Source organism: Lacerta agilis, chromosome 5 (assembly GCF_009819535.1).
Source record: "Lacerta agilis isolate rLacAgi1 chromosome 5, rLacAgi1.pri, whole genome shotgun sequence".
Taxonomy (NCBI): domain Eukaryota; kingdom Metazoa; phylum Chordata; class Lepidosauria; order Squamata; family Lacertidae; genus Lacerta; species Lacerta agilis.
The window spans coordinates 33,646,951-33,667,858 of record NC_046316.1 but is presented as its reverse complement, the minus strand read 5'-3'; the positions used below and the strand labels follow the sequence as shown (position 1 = coordinate 33,667,858).

Below are 20,908 nucleotides of genomic sequence, written 5' to 3'. Positions count from 1 at the left end.
CCACACTAATGGGAACATTAGTGAACCCTACCCAATGGTCAACCACACTTTATAGATGGTACCTAACACCTCGGAAGCTGGTGCTGATACACCAAGGAACCTCAACTAAATGCTGGAGAGATTGTATCACTACAGTGGTACCTCGGGTTAAGAATTTAATTCATTCTGGAGGTCCGTTCTTAACCTGAGGTACCACTTTAGCTAATGTGACCTCCTGCTGCTGCATGATTTCTGTTCTGATCCTGAAACTAAGTTCTTAACCCAAGGTACTATTTCTGGGTTAGCAGAGTCTGTAACCTGAGGTACCACTGTACAGGCAAATAACTCCACATGTGATGGGAATGCCCCCAAATCCAAACCTTTTGGACATCAAGTCCCACAAGAAACCTGCAAAATAACAAAAAGGGTACTAGAAGCAGCTCTAGAACTGGCCCTATTAAACTTCTTCCAAGACAACAATGCACACTCACATTACAAAGAACTCATAAGCCACTTACTCTCAAGTAGCTAGGAGTGTCATAACTAGACACTGGTGGGATCTGTCAGGAGTGAACATGGACCACTGGGACCAAACTGTTTGGGAAACTGCTCTATTAGAAAAGCTAACCAACAAACACACTAGCACGGGGACAAACAAAAGATGCTTTCACCTTGGTATGACTCCCCTTTATTACAAATACAGCCCAGCAAGACAACATAACCCCCCCAATAGCATACAAATCAATATGGCTAACTTGACCCAACAACCCCTTACTACCTCACACACACACAAGCAAAACTCACTGCAATCAACTGAATGCAACCAGCCATGCTCTGGGCTCTGCAACCTCTCACACTGCCAAGACAGACAGAGAACCTATCCTTGTGATGCTGGCACAAATACACTAGGCAAAAGAATGGGAGATCATTCTCTCCCCCCCCTCCCCAATTCATTCTCTCCCCGCCCCCAACCTCACAATGTGTATTACAATAGTGTCTTACACTGAATGTAACTGACCTATAGAAAGGGGTCTATGAACTGAGAACAAAAATGTATGATGTACCTTTGTTGTCTATGAAAATCCTTCAATAAAGACTTTAAAAAGCCTCAGTAAATGGAACACAGTGCTATCATATGGCTTCTACACACCAACTTTGAGTTCACAGCATTTAGACAAGCTCTAAAGCCACGACTTGCCAGAAAAACCATGCCTCTGAAAACAGCAGACAGACCTAAACAGTCAATGTGAGGTGTCTAACAGTAAGTCCCATTCATTTAAATTTGAAGCTACACGTTATGTATGGTCCTTTAGAGAGGAGGTGGTGGAATAAATCAAATTTAATCACAGAACTCCTATGGATGACTAAGAAGGGTCTTTGGCTACCTAGAGAATTTCAAAAGGTGTTGCTTTTACTTTTTTTTATTTACTTTTGCACACATTGTGCTTCTATTAGGAACATGATGGAAACTAGAGCCAAAAATCCCATCTACAAATGCTTGGATAGCAGTACAGCCACTAATGTAAAAATCTGCTCCCAAGTGTTTAGGGGAAAAAACCCAGAAAACCAGAATTGTATGTACATCATATTTTTGTTCCCCACCATCACCTTTCACTTGTCTGTGGTACAGTGGCAATTTTTTTGGTGTGACCAATACGGAGCAGCTGCTGTCAGTATTCCTATCTCCAGCAACAGTAAATTACTATCACAAGAGTACTGCCATCTAAACAAGGTGTCTCAATAAATTAGTAAACATGGACTTCAATAGTTACATTCAAGCAGAGCAATCTAAACCCCTGATCTGCTGTACTGAAAGGAGTGTGGATGAAACAGGTGACCTACCTGCATTTCCCAAATGATGAGATTATACTTCAAAAGACTGCACCATGTCTACTTGGATGTAAGCCCCAGTAAGTTCAACAGAGCTTGCTCTCAGGTAAGTGTGTAGTCTAGGATTGCAGGCTGACACTCAAATTGAGACCTAGATCACCAATATAACACATGAAGAGCCAAAAGTTGTCAAATTTCTTTCAGCTACAATACAGTGCAACCATAAAACACTTGTACTGAATAGCAAAATATTTCCAGTTATCTGCACATTTCACCACTAGCAAATAAGGCAGGCAGAATGCTTACTTGCTCATTGCTCTTATGCAGGCCAACAGCTAGAAAGAAAATTAAGATCAGTTCATAAAGCAAGACCAACCCACTAGTAGGAAGAGAGAAAGAGGATGTGCAGAACAAAATGCTAACGTACCTTATCCATCTCTCACTACTCCTTTTGATGCTTGAAATAGATGCACTGTGTTCACACTGCAGCAGGAAAATACTAGCTTGGTCTACAATTTAGGGCAAAACTACACATTGCACCTAGCTGGGTGCAATTTTTATTTTTCAGTGAGAAGCAGCCTCAGGACACCAAATTTAAGGGAAGAAATGGCAATATTACAGAAAATGTTTCCCTGCTAAAAAGTTGGGTTTTTTCCATCAGCAGGAGTAGGGAGGGAATTCAGAGCAGTAAAATAGCTGACAGAAAAGAGATAAGCAGCCTTCCTTCTTCCACGACTTCCCGACTTAACATTTAGCCTGCATATCCTTTAAAAAAAAAAAAGCATCAGGGCAGTTGTTTATAATGTCTGGTTGGGCACTTAGACCATAGACAGAAATTTTTGGTAGATGCTATGATGAATCCCTGTTTGCTTTTGTGATACTAGGCCCAATACAGGAAGAGTAACCTTATAACTGTACAAACTATTGTGGTGTGGGGCATCTCAATGTAGGGGGAGAGGTGCTATATGTTAATTGCAGTCACTTTCTCATAACCCATTTAATAGAGACATTAAATTAAAAAATGAACATAAAATGGTGGGATTGTGCTTTATGGGAGTGGATATCCACACACCACTGCTTTTCAACACCTGCTTATAGTTTATATCATAGGTAGGAGATAAGAACAGAACAATTGGCCTGAAATCTTTTTTTCTTTTTTTAAAAAAGGTTTATATATTGATACAATTAAAATAATTTTCTAGAATCAATTCAAATTCATGTCATTTTAGAAAAAATCATCCATTTCCAATCAAAATATTGTACAATATTATACATAAACTCAAAGCTTACAAACCATAATAACTACAGAAATAAATATGGAATCAGTGGTCCTAGGATTCCAAAGTACAGTGTTGTTCATTAATTGCTTCATTCCTGGAAATCCAGCATCCATAATAAAAAGAACCACTTTATTTAAATTATTTGTAGACCAGGTTACTATTTCTTTCATGTGTTTAGTTCCTTTAAATAGACTGCAATGGTTTGTACTATACTTCGGAAACTGGCAATCCCTTTAAGTGTTTCGTGAAATCCAGGGCTCCTTTTGGAACAGGCCTTCCAAAATAAACCTTAAACAATTCATTCAAGTCTTCATTCAGAAATGATGCCTCTTGTGAAAATTTACCCTGAAATGAACAAGTGTTACAGCTTTATGAAGTAAAATCAAAATGTTGCATTTTCAATCATCATGTGTGATTTAAGAAGAGAATGGTGCAAGGCAGTACCTTTTTCCTGGGTGCCACTGACGCAACACGAGGATTAAAAGTCATTCCTTTCATACTGTAGGCCTCAAAAAGTTCTGTAGGCGACCTATGAAGGATACAGGTTTCATTTTAATATACCGGTACTATTTGCAAAAAATAACTTGTGTTCTAAAGCAAGATTGGAAAAAAACCAAAGACCCTAAATTTTAGTATTGTACTGGAGAGTTGAACAGCCCTGCTAAGCACCTTTAAAATATGTCAAAAAATGAGGCAAACGAAGAAATGAACACAAAAAACCACTGAACAGAATAATGGAGCAAGACTGAAGTCTTCTTCTGCATGCAGACATTTCCCTCCTTTCCCATCACTGATACTGGAATCTAGGATTATTGTATAAAACGCTTGACACTGAATATTACAGCTACATTTTTAAAAAATCTGCTCCTTTATTTCATGTCCAATGCGCCTGTGTGACACATTACGGGAGGGAGCTCTAAGGAGGAGGTACCACCACACTGAAAGCCTGGCTCCTAAATTGTGCTTTTGAATCTATGCACTTTTTTCAAAGCAAACACATTTCTCTCACCTCCGACTAAATTCATGCCCAAGAGATTCTGATCCTTCTGCTGGGGCACCAGCAACAAGGTGAGCTGCAAATTTCTGAACGACTGGGTGATAATGTCTCTGGGGGTTAGGGAGAGAGCATTAATGAGAAATTTTTCTATATTCATGTAATTCATTTGGCTATTTGAACAAAAGGTTATCATCAAAATTATATTATCTCTGCTTTAGGAACAAAAACTCGAACATCCCATGAGATGCAAGACAATTATGACGGGGTAATCTTAAGCCGTTTCCAAGAAGAGAGTTAAAGCATCTAGCAGTGAGGATCAATTAAGTGGAGAAGATGGGAAGATGCTGGGTGGTTTACATGCACTACTGCTCATTACTTTTTCAGTAAATAAGATGAGGTAGGAAGAAGAAAAGTGCAAAGCAGAACGATGGAGCTAAACAGCCTAATTAAACGAGTGAAAGGGGTTACAAAATCATATTCGCAATATAAAAATGTTATAAATAGAATTAAAATACCGGTACTCAAGAACATTCATTCCTACAAATTCTGACTTTAAAAAAAAATGTCTTCTGAACAGAAAAAAGATATTCCTAGGTTACTAGTGTAGAATAAGGCAACAAGACATTAGCTTCCGTGACACTCACTCGCAGAGTATGCAGTTCCCACAGTGCTGTGTTCTGAGCATTACAGTACTCTGGTTCATCCAGCTCAGGAAGGTAAAGTCCACTCCCTTGAGATTCATTGTCTAGGAGAAGGTCTGTCTTTGGGAAAGTCTTCAATACCATCCAAGAAAAGAAAAAGAAAAAAGGAAGAGAGTCCCACATGAAATGGAATAATAATTACAAAGTTGTTACAATGTTTGCCTCAGAAAAAAAATTGCATCTCTCCGAAAAGATAACTACTGATGTACGAAACTTAAGATCTCTGAATATGTATATGGCCTGATGGATCATGTTAAAAGTCTCTGCTTTCATTTAAAACAAAATGAACCAACTCTGGAGAACTCATGTCTGCTATAATAATTTTCAAACCATGTTAAGAATATTTCACATGTGGACCATTTTGTTCATTGTGTTGGAAGGGGCATTTTACTTGTAGCCTACCTCAGGGTAGGCCGCAAGAAGAAGAAAAACCTACAAAAGTCAAGTACAATTGCCACATTCTAACCTAATGCTAAAACCACAGTTTTAGCATTAAATGGACAAGCTTCCACAAGTCAAAGCAAATGCAACTGGAAGCAGGACTTCTGCCAAACTGAGTATCAGTTTCAAACAAGTATTACATATGTGCTAGAGACCCTGGTTTAAAGCAATGGTTAGTTTAATTGAAATACAATTGTGTTTACTGTCATCAGAATACTGAAACTGCCAGTCATCAAGCTTACAGCCCCTGGAGCTATCCTTTATACAAAGTATCTATAACAGACACCCCTCAGACTGTTATAGGCCAACTCCAGTGAAAAGGTAACCTTGATTCTCTGAGTGACAGTGTGGGCCCTCTAAAAACTAAATCTAACACAATGAAAGAGCTAAGATGTCGATGCCCATAGAAGAATAACTGAAGAAACAAGGCAGGAAAGCTGGAGAATTAGGGTTGCCATATTTCCAAAAGTAAAAACCAGGAAGACCCCAACATTGTTGAGGTTTTATTAAAGGAAACCACTGAAATTGTTGAGGTTGTGGTTTTTGTTTTGTTTTTTAAAACCCAAAAGTTGTTGGGCTTTTTTTAAAATCAAAAACACCACCTTTCAGAAATCCCCCCCCCCCCCGACATTAATTCCGCCTTTGAAATTCCAGTAATGTCCGGGGAAATCCAGACATATGGCAGCCCTAGAAGAATGCTGGAATGACTCCATCTCTTCTGACAAGAATGAAAACTTGGTTTGGCACAGCTCAAAGTTAAATGGAACCCTCTATGCTGGTGTGTGTCTGCACACACATGTGTGTAGATTTGTGAAGGTATGACATGTTTTAAATATGATGTAGGAGTTTCAACAGAATGAATCTGAAACATCCAACCATTTTAGATCCCAGTAGGACTATAGCTAAAGGGTCTCATTAGCTATGTTTCTAAGAACTTACATGCATTAATGTTCTGTTGGTTGCCAAGATACCAATGCAGGAGTCTGGAAGGAGATGGAGGGCTACTGTGGAGAGGCGCTTTATGAAAGCAAGAGCTCTCTGCTGGGACACCTGCTTCCTACGTTTGGTGAGCATCGCATCCAGGCACTGCAGCACTATTGCAACATCTTCATTTGTAGCACCTTAAAAGAACACTTGTAGTTCAAAACCCATTTGAATGCAGGAACATATATCCAAAAGAAAGCCAGAAAGATTGAAGGCACTCGCTATTTCCCGATTCTATTTTTAATTTATTCAAGAAAGATTCACCAGTTAAGAATCACACCAGCTATTTAGCAAAGAAAGAAACACTGCTGAACACCTCTGTAGAGAAAATACCAAGACATACAATTTCACTCCATCTACCATAGAAGTATATAGAAGACAGTACTTGAGCTTTGTTATCATGAAACCATTCTAATTGTCAGACCACCATAGTCTGTGGTATTAAACAAGCAGCGCCACTTCAAATATCCAAAACCCATGTAAGAAATTCTCAATTCTCACTTAAGAAAATACCAACAATATTCAACACATTGAAATAAGGAGTTACCTGCATGAAGTTTAAGTAGTATCTTGTAAAGGTGGGTGTAGAACTTCAAAGGGTCAATGTTAAGGACATCACCTACCCAAAATAATTCCAGTTAAGTAGGTTTGTTGCTGTAACTGTAAAACAACTTATTTCCTCAAATGGCGGGACATTGAAAGGGAATACTTCAGAGCAGTGTTTTTCAAACTTGTCTCCAGCTGCTGTTGAACTACAACTCCCATCATCCCTGATCCTGTTAGCTAGGGATTATGGGAGTTGTAGTCCAAAAACAGGTGGAGACTCAAGTTTGAAAAACACTGCTCTGGGATTTTGTTTCCTCTGGAGCTAAGTGCATGCTGGAGACTGATTGAATCTGTGCGATATATTGCTTTAGTTACAAATATACAAGCAGAGTCAATTGGAAGAATTCAGATTCCTTAAAACAAACAGGCAACATTGATCCTGGTTCAGATTCAAAACAAAGTGTCTTCTTGCTGTCTCTCTAGTCCTTCCTCAAAGTCTATCACATTTCCTTAGATGGAACTTTTGTAAAATCTTTGATCAATTGAGCTCATCAAACAAAACTAGCAATGGTCTCATTGACGCTAATCACAAAAGCAATGCAATATGAAAATTAAACCGTACCTTGACCAGACAAAATGTGGAAAGCAGAAAGAATACAGTGCAGACTTTCTCTGTGGCTTAACACCTAAAAATAAAGGAAATGCATCAGAAAGATATAGACCAAAAGTCTTATATATCTTCAGACAAAGGATAAACTTACCCCTGAGACCATAAGAGAATGTAGAACAATCAAAAGGTCATCAAAAAATTCCAAATTTATGAGGTGGGCGAACCTAAAATCAACGAGTTAGATTTGTAAATTTACAGAAGATTTATCTGTCAAACACAAAGCATGCCATTGCAATTATAGTTTGTTTTACAGTGCAACTATCTTAAGCAACATTCTTAAGTAGCCTTCTCTTTTGCAGTATGATCATTAATCACACACTACTTGTAATACAAAAAAGAACAGCATTCTTCCAACTGCCATGTATCATTTTGAAAACAAAACAGGATGCTATACAAGCAACACATGAAACAGATGAAATACATACCAACCTTTTAGCAATGTTATTTTAGAACGGCATTGGGTTTCAATTGCTTTTATTCTTCCTACTTTCTTCTACCCTGATTTTATTTAATTTTTCTGAGTAATTTTAAGCAAAGTGTTTAAACAAATTTAAGCACTGGGTTGCATTTAACAAAGTTCTACCCAGGCCCACTGAAATTAGTGGACATGATCAATTTAGCTCCATTAATTGCAATGAGCCTACTCCAGTAAAAACTACTAAAATAAAAGCCATTATTTTCACACACTTTTCAATGAAAGTTTTTATGTTGATATAATGTGCCTTGTTAGGAACTTTTATAAAGAATGGTCACTCAAAATTTGCTTTGAAATTCTTACTTTGCAAGGCCTTCCAACACAGCAGGCAAAAGGGGAGACTTCTGTGCTTTTTTCAGTATTCGGAAGTAAGTTAAAAATACAATATTCAAGGTTTCTGTGTGCTGTAGAGAAAACACACCCACAAATGAACACATATGGAACATTCCAAGTTCATTGTATTTTAAGTTCTGTTCACACTTGCCTGGATTAGAAAGCCATTAATCAAAAACCACTTTAAATTTCCTAGGATTACTTAATTGCTAGCAAGATCAGTTCCTAATTACTGGTTTACATCATTATGAATCATAGCAGGGATAGCTATGGATAGACACCACTATTGTGATACATAATGCCCTAAACAGTAATTATTGAATTGCAAGGAAAAAACAGACCACTAGTCTGTTATTGCACTATTTATACTCCCTCAACTATTGTACTGAACAAAAACAACCACTAATAATAAAAATTAACCAAAATGAGGGATAAATCCGTGCTTATAGTATCAGTCTTTGTGTTTACTGTGCATACAGGCCACCCACATTTTATGACTAGAAACTCATTTCTAAGCAACCACAGAACCAAAGCAAGAATTTGAAACAAATATTACAACTGGCAATATCTGGTCTTATTTTACTTGTGCATAATACAAAACTTAGCAGTACACCACACTCATGAAAATAAACTTACCAGTTTCAGTTTTTTCTCTGTGCTCTCTGAGGCTTCTGCTTCTAAGAGTTCTCTTTCTAGTTTCTCTTCTGCTTTCTTCCACTGCAAATGTACAATGTTTTTATAAGAAAACACAAGATTCTGGCAGTATTAAGATAATTACTTTGCAGTCGTTGGGTCAGTTCAGATGTAATGTCTCTGATCAGGACCATGCCACATGCTCCTTCCTCCTCTTATGGACTATGAGTCAGATAGTTACTTCCTGGTAAAAAGGTAAAGGGACCCCTGACCATTAGGTCCAGTCATGTCCAACTCTGGGGTTGCGGCGCTCATCTCACGTTACTGGCCAAGGGAGCTGGCGTACAGCTTCTGGGTCATGTGGCCAGCATGACAAAGCTGCTTCTGGCGAACCAGAGCAGCGCACAGAAATGCCGTTTACCTTCCCGCCGGAGCAGTACCTATTTATCTACTTGCACTTTGGCGTGCTTTCAAACTGCTAGGTGGGCAGGAGCTGGGACCGAGCAATGGGAGCTCACCCCATCGCAGGGATTCGAACCGCCAACCTTCTGATCAGCAAGCCCTAGGCTCTGTGGTTTAACCCACAGCACCACCTGGGTCCCTGCTTCCTAGTACAGGCAACCTAATTGGCTTTTCATCAAATGCTTGCTCTCCAAACCAGAATTGCAAATTTGGATTGGAAATGCAGGCCATGTTCGAAAAACTTCTAAACCATTGTTAGTTGCTAAAGAAGCTGGTTTGTTTAGCACCTAACCACCATGATCTCCAATTTATACACAATGCTAAGTAGAGATTGAGGGAAAACACAACAGAGAAACCATTATCCCAGATACGTGGGAAGATGTGAGGTGTGTGCGCAAGCCCAATGCTTTGCTCTATCTCATGGAGGTTTGCACATGGAGCTCTAAACCATGATTTAGATTATATGTGAACTGACCATGATGTTTAAAGCCACATGAGAAATAGGGGTGGGACTATTTTCAGCTGTACTAAAAGCCTCTCAGCAAAAGCATGATGGGATCACTTTAACAAAAATCTTCCCATACATAACCAGTAAGAAACAACTGCTGATTTGTGTTTTGCAGTGTTCACACGGCCACAAAATGAAAGTCCTGAGACATGACCCAAGAGCTAATTTAGGGGCACCCAAGAATTTCAGCAAGCACAGCTGAGAATTACTGTTTTACGCTTTCTCTCAAACAGCAGTTGCTTCCTCGCCAAATCATAATATAGTTTCAAAAGGAGGAAGTCATGAGGAAGTGTTGTTTCAAAATGTCCTTGGACAATGGAACTCACTGGTCAGTTATTTGGATCCAAGCCAGAAACTGTTCCATTTTCTAGTGAAATTCAAATTATATGTGTACACTACTAAGAAGCATAGCTGCCAACTTTTCCCTTGTTTTAAGGGAAATTCCCTTATTCCGAATAGGATTCCTCGCAAGAAAAGGGAAAAGTTGACAGCTATGGTAAGAAGTACCTTTCTTTGCATCCTTGACAGATTTTTCCGTTTCTCTTGATAAGACATAAACCTCTTCTTTGGCGTGATGTCTTCTGCATCTTTTTTCACTTCTACTTCCTAATTCTTAGGTGAAGTAGTGTCATTAACACCTAAAGATAATCCAGTAACATTTATTTCTCAAAAGCATAAAGCACAGATCTTGCAAAACATAAAACTGTCTGAGACCATTTCTGTCTCTTTTATATAAATGTGCACAGATGCCATCCTTGCCAATAACTCATGAAGAATGGAAAGAGTAACATTCAGGGGACAATTGTTGTGGTTTTTGTTTGCGATAATATGCCATACTACTTCAACAAGGATAGTAAATATTTAAAGTCCATTTTTAACTATTGCTCCACACTGGGGAGGGAGGGAGGGAGGAACTTACCTCAGGTCTAACATCATAATTCCTGCTTTCACCAAGGCCAGAAATTACCTTCACCACACCAAGTGAGGCATAGCCAAGTTTATCCTGCTTGAAGAGGGTCTTTACTGCACCACAGCACATTTCAGAAATCTGGAAAGTTGGAAGTTTCAATTATCAGTGTTTATTCAACCAACACTGCTTTCTGGATGAAAAAAAAATGTAAAATGCCATGAACAAAGATTTTTAACCTTCCAGAAAGTGATTCATATATACTTTGAAATGGCACACAATCTTTCAATATACTAGTAACCGCTGCTATCATGGCTATGGGGTATGCCTACCTGTTTTGAAGCATCGTTCATGAGTGGCACGATGAGTACAATAATATTATTGTGGAAGTTGAAGTGAGGCAGGGCCACCAACAGCTCACACAAGCACTTCACAGCAATCTCTGCAAGGCCTTTGTATGCTTTTAGTGAAATCACATTGCTTTTCTTCAGCTTCCTTTGCTTCCAATCTAAGTGAAATATTGCATAAAAGCAATGAGTATTTTGCCATCCCAGCTTCTGAAATTACTACTATTATTTCCAGGTTGGGGGAGGAGTATATTACTTGCATATTTCCTGCCACAATGACACAAAGGCTTAAAATGAAAAAAAAAACACACAAAGCCATATCCTTTAAAAAAAATACTAGGAAAAATACTTTCCTAGCCCTGCAACTCAGGATCAAGAGTTGAGATTCTAGGGTTTAAACCGGGGATCTTCTCCATGCTTTGTGTTAGGGATACTACCAATAGCTGCTTATTTTCAACAACAAAATAATTTTAGCGCTCAACATTTAAGAGGCATATCCCCATCCTCAGCCATCCACCTGCCTGCTGTACCTTTCACAGATTGCTCCAGATTTTCTAAATAATACTTGTACTGGCTGACAATGCCTTCTTCAAATTCTCTTAATTTCTGAGTTTCTTTTCTAACCTGTGGATAAACAAAGAAACAATGTAAAATATCTTGCCATAAATCTACTGTGTGACAACTGCAACACATTTAAGTTTCAGAAGATGTCACCCTCTGCAGTATCTATTTTGAAGTCTTTTCAAGAAGAATTTGGGAAAATTTGTTACCCAACAGTTTTGCGAGAAAAGTGTACTCTTCCTTTTGGTATCCCAAATGCCAACATTTCAACAACTAAGCTTAAAAACTGTGGGCTATTTTAAGAAAGAAATCATTTCATAAGATAAAAACTCTTAACTTGTTATATGTATGGAGGAAGAAATTGTCTTACCCTCCCAATTTTACTTTAAGCTACTCTGAAACATACTATAACCTCACCTTTGTGTTTTTCTCTTTCTCGGTTAAAGGTCTGATTTTGTAAGATGGAGTAATGTCTTTGAAAAGCTCCATCAGAGAAATCATCACCAGCTTTCGCACAATCACGGCCACATTGGGATCCTGTTCCATTAACATTGCACGCAACTCTTTCAGCTTCTTTATCTGCTCAATTAAGGATGATACAACCATGAAATATAACTGCCAAGTACAGGTAAACCAGACAAAATTTATGCATACAATGTCATGTAATGTGAGGAGCAACAACTACTGCCATCTTCGGTGAACATACACACAGAATTCAAGATCGCAACACATTCTAGATATTCATATGGGTGCAAAATATTTTAGTAACAGTCTATCTTTATGCCATCAATTTCTGTGATATCACCCATTTTTCAAATGAAGCTACTTCCCAATGTACCCTGGAAAGAATAAAAGACAGAGTCTCACAATGGCAAGGACTAGTTTGTTTTCATCAGCAATCACAAAAGCAGTAAACACAGCGGCTACATTTCAAATGGAAATACCTGGAACCCATGGGCTCTTCCTGTCTCTCTAAGCCTTTTCAGTTTGCAGTTTCACACTGCCAACCTTTTCATTTCAGGGTATGAAAGCAGTTTAATCTCCCCCCAGAGATGTTTTTTTGTGACAAGTCAAATTCTTAATTGAAGTACTGCCTGTGAAGCAGTTACAGAACATTGCATTAGGGAACAACCTCTCAAAGGATGGCAAAAACGTTGAGAGGAAAAAATTAAAGCAAGGTTAATGGTATTCATTTAATTCCATGTATAAAACTGTTTCAACAGCATCCAAGAGAAATACTGTAAAAAGAGCCTAAAGAAAGGAAACTATCCCTTCCAATCCAGAAGGGCAATCACACAAAATCTGTGAGATGAGAGCATGAACAACAGCCACTAACCCGTGAGACCTCACTGTGCCAAGCCATTAAAGGCAAACATTTGTTTTTCACTAAATATGATGCATCTGAATCTTTGCCGTGTAAAACTCATTCTCTTACTTTTTATGGCATGGCCTGTTTCAACTCAACTGAAATGTTACTTACATTATTTTCTGGGTCAGACAAGATGGCAGATGCTAAGGCAGCAATGTGCATCTTTTTCTCTTGTAGATTCTTTTTCCTATGAACTATCAGTTCTTCAGCAGTGAGAACAGGTAATGGGTTCTTCAAGAGCTGGCGATAAAGAAAAACGCTGTTCATGTCTTAGAGCAGGGTTCTTCAACCTTGGCCCCCCAGAGATTTTGAGACTACAATTCCCATCATCCCTGACCACTGGTCCTGCTACCTAGGGAACATGGGAGTGGTAGGCCCAAAAACATCTGGAGGGCCGAGGTTGATGGAAGCCTGGCTTAGAGCGTATGTGTGCACGTGTGTGGCCTCCACAACCAGAGCTGGAAAGGGTGGACATTTGAAATGGAGACTAGAAACTTCTGTTGGCATCCTCATCAGCCCCTGGTCAAAGCTTTATTCAGGTAAACGGACCTTTTAGGAGTTGTTTGGGTTTTCAGGGGGTGGCATTCAAGCTGTATTCAGCCAGGACTTTCAAATAATAGTTTGGGTTTCCATTCTCCTTGTGAGCTACCTAGTCAGGTTTCTGTTCAATTTAGGTTGACTCCATAAATGCTACATCTGGAAACACTTTAAGAGTAATTCATTTCTTTGGCGGTATTATACTTATTTTACTTGCTCTATCCAGTAACTCAACAATGAGGACAAACCACAAAATGTTCTCTGAACCAATGAAGTTAATTTACACTAATAGCTTCAAGAACAGTAACACCACTTTGAATGTCCATTAATATTTAATCTGTTACAAAATCTTTTTTAAAAAGTCGTAATACCTTGTGCCTCTTCCATTTCTTCTATTCCATCCTCCTCTCCTCCTCCTCCTCTTCTTCTTTAAACTACAAAAGAAAGAGCAAGCTCTTTAAAAATTCAGCATTGCAATGATCCAGTTCTTAAATCAAATTGACAGCTTGCCTGGCAATCTGATTGTGCCTCACTGGCTTTTCCATGGTCTGTGGAATAATTCCACGTTTGTCTTTGATGGGAAGCAGATGAATAAGTTCTTTTCAGGCTCAGTCTTGCATGCGCATTGGCTTCTTCTCATATTTCTCAATCACACTCTCATTCTTACGTTCTTGGCATGAACAGGTTCACTATAAAGTGAAAGACCTTGTCAGACTCTCATTGGATACTTTATAACTTTTACATTAAAAAATATTATTTTGACAAACAGAACTACAAAGGTATAGTTACACTGAAAACACACTTACAATTTCCACTTAATTAGACTTTTTAAAAAGATTAAACTGGTCAAAGATAATAATGATATAATTTCCATGGCAGCACTTGAATGACTTGTATAAATTATATATTATTATATAAGGATATATGGTACGAAATGTTGTAAGAAAGTACTAGAAATTATAGTAAGAATAAAGTAAGAAATCTAAGTACATTCAACGCTGTAAATGTAAAGTACTTGGGAAAGGACAGGAAGTCTGCATTTATATCTATATGATTTACTTTAGTGAAATTTAGATTAGTGAATTTATTACTTTAATATATGTTTGTCTAGTTTAACTAATATAAGAAAAGAGCATGTGCATTTAAAAGTATACAACTAATATCTAATGGTGTAAATATTCAAAGTTGTACATGTATTAAACACTATGTATGGATTTAATTTACTAATAAATAAATAAATAAATAAATTGCTCAAACTATCTGACATGGAAGGCTTTTCCAAATGCTGTGCTTACCAATGGGGACAAATGAAAGATTGTAGTCACTATCCAGACCCTTCTGCCTTATAAGTGCTCCATACATTACATTCTCTACAAACAGCTAGCCCAAGCTAATGCCAAGCAGAGATTCTTTTCACAGCAAGTTATAACTACAGCAGGTGCTTAACTGTGATTCTATTAATGTCCAGGTGCCCCTGAACTTTAAGAGCAATGGACTTCTTCTGCAAACTACCCATGCTCTAGTGAATGTACCATCAAACTTCTGCCTTCTGTGAACTCATTCTCTGCAACACTTGAGCACATATTTCTGACTTTTAAAAAAAAAAAAAACAACTTACTCTTATACACTGAGAAGGGATATTGCTTGGAATAGTAAAAACACTCAAGCAGAGAAGAGTTAGTCATGCAGGAAAAAGGCCTATTCTGTTAAGGCTTTTGTATTAAAGTCTGGACACTGAGGGGCAAACTAGATTCAACATATGCTGAATAAACTTCAATGAACAAACAGACAACAGAAGTGCAGCAACGTCCGCTATTCCCTACTTTGCAAACACCTACTTGGAAGAAAGATCTCTTGTTATAAAAGATGCCTTCTGAGCAAGTTCCTCCATTAATTTCATATCATCTTCATCCATCATATCAAGAGGAAGAGCTTCCTCCTCCTCTTCTTCCCGTTCTGCCAAGGCAAATAAAATCAGAGTAACTTCAGAGGCACTGAGAGACATACACAACACTACAAAGGCAGATGGAAATACCTTTTACTTTTGAATGAGGGGCACAACTGCAGCACATTAGTTTAACGAGGGAGGAGACTATAAAAGAACACTTGTGAGTAAACAATTACCTTGTATGTACAGGGTGAGTCTTTTAAAATAGGCCCTGTGAAACATGTGTACTGTACTCTGTATCCACAGGGCCTCTTTAAAGGACTCATCCTGAATGTAGAATCCAACTGTATTTTTCTACCTCTATATTGCTCTCTGTGGAGCTCATGTGTGCCTGGTAAAATGTTGGTTTCTAATCATGGCTTCCAGGTAAAATATACTTCAGCTGTTCAGACAAACCTGCAAGCTATGGTTTGCCTCAAACCTGGACCGGAACCTGGGAGGGAATGACCAAGAGGGAGCATAATCTCAATGTTCACTCATAGAATGCCAAAGATTGATTTGGCATACATCTTTACTTTGAGATTTGGCATTACATCATTGCTTAGCTCCTGAGTGATCACTTAATCTGAAGACTATGTGGGCTTTGCCATTTCAATTCTGTATCAAGGACACTATTCACTGCAATACTACTTTACTCCACATAGCATTTCCACATTCCCAAAGCAACATTATTTTGCAGTTTGAATACTGGAAAAGTACAGTCGCTGAAACAGAAGCACTCCTTGAGTAAAGACATCTGGATTTCATACAATTAACTGAGCAACTCTCAATTGTTGCACTAAAAATGGATTACCTTGAAAAAAAACTATATGAGGACTATCTTTACTTACTAATGAGATAACCCCAACTTTTAAATGAGTAATTCAAAACATTACTCATAAGTGTTGTTATCTACCACAGGCCTTCTGAATTGAATGGGCTAGAAATTTGAGTAGAATTAAACACAACTAATAGTCATAAGAGCAAATTAATATTATACCTTGAAATGCCAAATACTGGAGGCAAAAACAACAACAAACCAGAGAAGAGCTGGTTTCCATCATGCTCTATTTATAGGTTACCCAGAGGTACCCAGCTGTCCAGGTAGAAACAGAATTATGCACTAAATAAAAATCTACACCAGGGGTCAGCAACCTTTTTCAGCCGTGGGCTGGACCACTGTCCCTCAGACCATGTGGAGGGCCAGACTATATTTTGAAGAAAAAAATGAATGAATTCCTATGCCCCACAAATAACTCAAAGATGCATTTAAATAAAAGCACACATTCTACTCATGTAGAAACACGTTGATTCCCAGACTGTCTGTGGGCCGGATTGAGAAGGCAATTGGGCCGCATCCGGCCCATGGGCCTTAGGTTGCCTACCCGATCTACACATTAAAACACAATCCTATACATGTGTATTAATATTAAGTCCCATTGGATTGACTCCCAATGTAAGTTAGAATAGAATTCCAGCGTTCTTATGGCCCAAGCTTTCGTGGACTCAAGCCCATCCCCCCCCCCGATGCAATGGATGACCTGTTGTATCACAATCCCTGTTACTTACATTTATTCTATGGTAAGGCAGCTTTATTTTGAGAATCACTGCTCAAAAATATAATCAGTACCTAGAATTAGTTATTAAATCAAAACATTATGAGAAAATGCTCTAGTGGGTTGGGAACACCCAAAGATGTTGCAACTTCTGTAGGCTGCACCTAGGTTTATTTCAATAACCTGTATCGCTCACATGCGAACTGCCTGATTTGAGATATGTATAACATTTTACAATATGAAAAGCACTTCATCACATGAAAGGTCACAATCTAAAAGGGGACCATAGTGAAAACCTCCAGGTACCATGGAAGCCTATTACTATTATGTTCACACCCCACACACCCCAGTCTCACCTGGATGTTTTTTCTTGTTATCCTCCAAAGGCATTGGCTTCTTGGATACAGCATCTTTGACAGCTTGTCTGAGCTTCCTTTGTTCTTTTCGGTATTTCTGGCAGTACTCTGCTGCTTGAACTGTTTGTTTTTTAACTTGTTGTCAAGTTTTATTTTACTTGTTTTCAACAGCTTGCGGAAGCTTGGAACCCGTTTTTTGTTTTTCCTCTGGAGGTGATAAGGCTGAGTTAGTTGACCTTACACATCTATCCATAATATTCTTAAGACCTTTTTAACTTAAGCCTTGTAACATTTAAGCAGCAGCAACAGCAAAAATGACGGCGAAGGTTTTTGAAAGGCTCGAGATGGAAATATTAAGCTAACGTCACATGGGAAAGAACTGGGATAGATGGAAGACACGCTACTAGGAATGAAGTGTGCATGCACACGATAGCTCATACCAAGAACAAACTTAGTTGGTCTCTAAGGTGCTACTGGAAGGAATTTTTTTTTTAATTTTTATTTTTTTACTAGGAATGAGTTTGATTAAGACGCAATATCTACTTTTAAGAACGCAATCGATTGATTTGGATTAAGAGAAATAAAGGCTAAGGAACCCTAGACTAAAAAGCCCAAATTATGCGAGCAAGGTGATCTGCAAATGGGGGGGGGGGATAGAAGCTATCGCTGAAAAACTCGTTTCCAAATCACACGCGCACCCCAGAAGAGCCACTCTGCACACGGATACGGTGCTGGACTACAACTCCCATCATTCCCTGCCAGCGTTAGCCAGCAGGGAGGGACGCCGGGAGTTGTAGTCCAACAACACGTGAGGTGGAGACGGGGGGGTTTAACGTCGCTGTTAACGACAAGGCTGTTCCCGGCCGCACTCCCTCCGCCAAGCCCACCTGAACGAAACGCTACCGCGGCGCCTCGCCATTTATCCCTCCGCTCCACCTACTGCTGCCCAAGCGCCGACCGGCAACCCCGTCAGAATATCCCGAGGCTTCCTCCCCCCGCAGCCAAAGCAGCCGCCCGCCCCGCAAATCTCAACCCCCACCCCAATTCGCTCTCTCTCTCTCTCACCGGCTTCATGGCAGCGGAAAGCAAGCAAGGCGAACACGCTCGGACTCGGAGCAAACCGACACGCCTCAGCCACGCGCCGCGCCGGAAGTGGCTCTCTCCGGGCAAAGAGAGGCCGGAAAAGCCACCAGATGATCAGGCGGTTCCGGCTTCCCCACAGCGACCTCTGTAGGCGAGGAGGAGGAAGGCAAAAGGCATCTCTCGCTGCAAGCCCAGCGCCGGGGCAGCGACGACACTCACTTTCTCAGGGGTTTTATGAGCCTGCCTAAGCCCACAGGAGCGCTTTGGTGGGCGCACAAAGGGGTGGGTTAGGCTGAAATGGAGCTCGGTCCCATAATATATACGGTAGTCGCAGAGGGAAGAAGAGACATAAAATGAGACCCGGAGGAGCTTTCTGATATATTTTTTTTGCTCAGTTCCCATGCATGGACCATCGCTGCTTCCCTGGGGGGAAGTAAATAAATAAATAAAAAATAAGTAAGTAGAAATTGTAGAAAGATTTGGACAGGTTCCCCCCCCCCCTTGAGCACTCGGGGTCAAAAGAAATTTAGAACAACTGTTGTCAAGACATTTCATTCTGAATCTGCTAGACAAGAGCCAGACTGAGGATGATGACAGGTGGGTTGCCTTGCCTCCCCGCCCCCAAATATAAATCCTGGCTACACCCATTACTGGTTCCCCCACTTAAAACAGCAACATGACTGAGGAAAGGTCGGCATCATCGAGATGCATCTGCAGCCCCCCCCCCCAAAGGCTTTGTTTTTGTGGGGGACAGGCTTTAAGATGCCTAAACAAAAAAAGGTTAGGAAAAGATTAGGCTTAACGCCTCCTACCCCACCAGAGATTGTCCACTATCAAGCATTCTCAAATCGTGACAGGCTTCATTTTTGTGCCTCTTAAACAGAAAAAGCTTTCCCCACCTGTCAATAAATGAGACTAGCGCCAATACTTTCAGCCAAAAAAAAGTGGGTGCATCTGAAGGGGAAAGCGATTGTGGAGGTGCACATTATCAAGGAACAAAGCAAAGTTTATTTTAGGAGATAGCAGTGCTGTCTAATCTAGTGTTCACCTACATTTGTCCAGACCTGTAGCCTGCCTGCTATAGCCTGATTGGCCCAGGTACAACATCTCACACGTGGCATTAGAAACCCAAAGATGTGCACATGGGGTTTTAAAACACAAATTTCATTTAACCAAAGGTCTTGTGTACTTTTTCCATAGAAGGAAGGGGGTACAAAATAGCAGAGGGTGAGGCGCTCGCATGGATCATATGCAGAGTCATGAATAAATTCTATAGCAACAGTTTTAAGCTTTAAAACAATTATAGCAAATTACTTGCCTGGCATTTTCTAAGACTAGCAAAAACTGCTATAAGCAAGTACGTGGGCTTGATGCAGCTCAGCTCTCCGTGCCAATATCCTGAAAAATTACATGCTAAACATTTAAGGGAGGTTTAGCCGAAAAGGGACATGTCAGAGTATTCTTCAGAAAGCAATTACGTATTACTTCAACCCAGCATCACATAGCAGAAAGGTGGTTTCTAGAATGCAGATGGCAACAAATGGGGGGGGGGAATTCTTTTAAATTGTTCTGCTCAGGTACCTATCACTGTTTTAGGCCTCAGCCTGCTTCAGAGGAGTTTGTGCCCTAAGTTTTCACAAGAGCAGCGCTTTGGAATTAATTCACAGGTCTTACACCTATCAGACCTGGCTCATCTCATGCAACTCACTCATGCAATGGGTGTACTTATCAAAGAACTTATCTCTCAGAGTCCTGACCCTCAGTTCCGGCTCCAAAGCCATTTGCTGTAGCCCCCATAGCAGCAAAAGGGCCTTTCAACAGAACTACTCCATTTACATAAAACATCATAGAAAATCTAAGAAAAAAATGCTTTTATTGCATACCCCATGTCTTCCACACGGAGGCTTGCCTTATTCAAGAACCCCAAATCATGGTGCCAGCATTCTCGGTGTATCCCTTGTCAAGGCGTCCAGACTCTGATAACCACATGATAACAAATGCAGAATCAGTACTCTTTCCTAGTCTGTGTGAGGAATCTTGAAAAATCTATTCATCTGTAATGATGCTATACATCTATCCTGATTTTTAAAAATTACACTTTACATTTGGTGCTGTAGGCAGCTGCCTTAGGTTTGTATCAAACTACCACATTTAGGAACTAAATGGGACAGGTATTTGCATATGAAACAGGGATGGGTAAAAAACCAAAAACCTATGGTTTATTGTCTGAGCTCTGCTTCTCTAGGTTCTGCTTCTCTGCCAAGACATTCCCTGGCACAGGGCCAGCTGTTTAGCCACTCTGTTTAAGAAAAAATAGTTTTGCACAGACTTGTTCCAAATTGAGTTAATGTTTGTGAGAAGGATTGTAATTCCTTGTGAAGTTTCAACCAATCATAACCTTTTACCAATAACTTTATTTGTAGACT

The 20,908-nt window shown here is 39.6% G+C and overlaps 1 protein-coding gene across 1 annotated transcript; it reads right to left on the bottom strand.

The window, feature by feature from the left end:
• Window positions 1-3,017: 3,017 nt before the first annotated feature.
• On the bottom strand, window positions 3,018-18,488 carry NOC3L (NOC3 like DNA replication regulator). Its single transcript, XM_033149250.1, is given in 24 exon segments — window positions 3,018-3,434; window positions 3,534-3,618; window positions 4,099-4,196; window positions 4,731-4,859; window positions 6,168-6,349; window positions 6,760-6,831; window positions 7,381-7,444; window positions 7,520-7,592; window positions 8,207-8,307; window positions 8,873-8,953; window positions 10,347-10,447; window positions 10,450-10,477; window positions 10,759-10,887; window positions 11,079-11,254; window positions 11,624-11,717; window positions 12,072-12,233; window positions 13,135-13,292; window positions 13,932-13,965; window positions 14,064-14,230; window positions 14,233-14,249; window positions 15,399-15,516; window positions 17,400-17,498; window positions 17,501-17,606; window positions 18,465-18,488. Coding segments are annotated over 24 exon segments (2,421 nt in total). The 5' UTR covers window positions 18,474-18,488; the 3' UTR covers window positions 3,018-3,296.
• Between the last annotated feature and the right edge of the window lie 2,420 nt (window positions 18,489-20,908).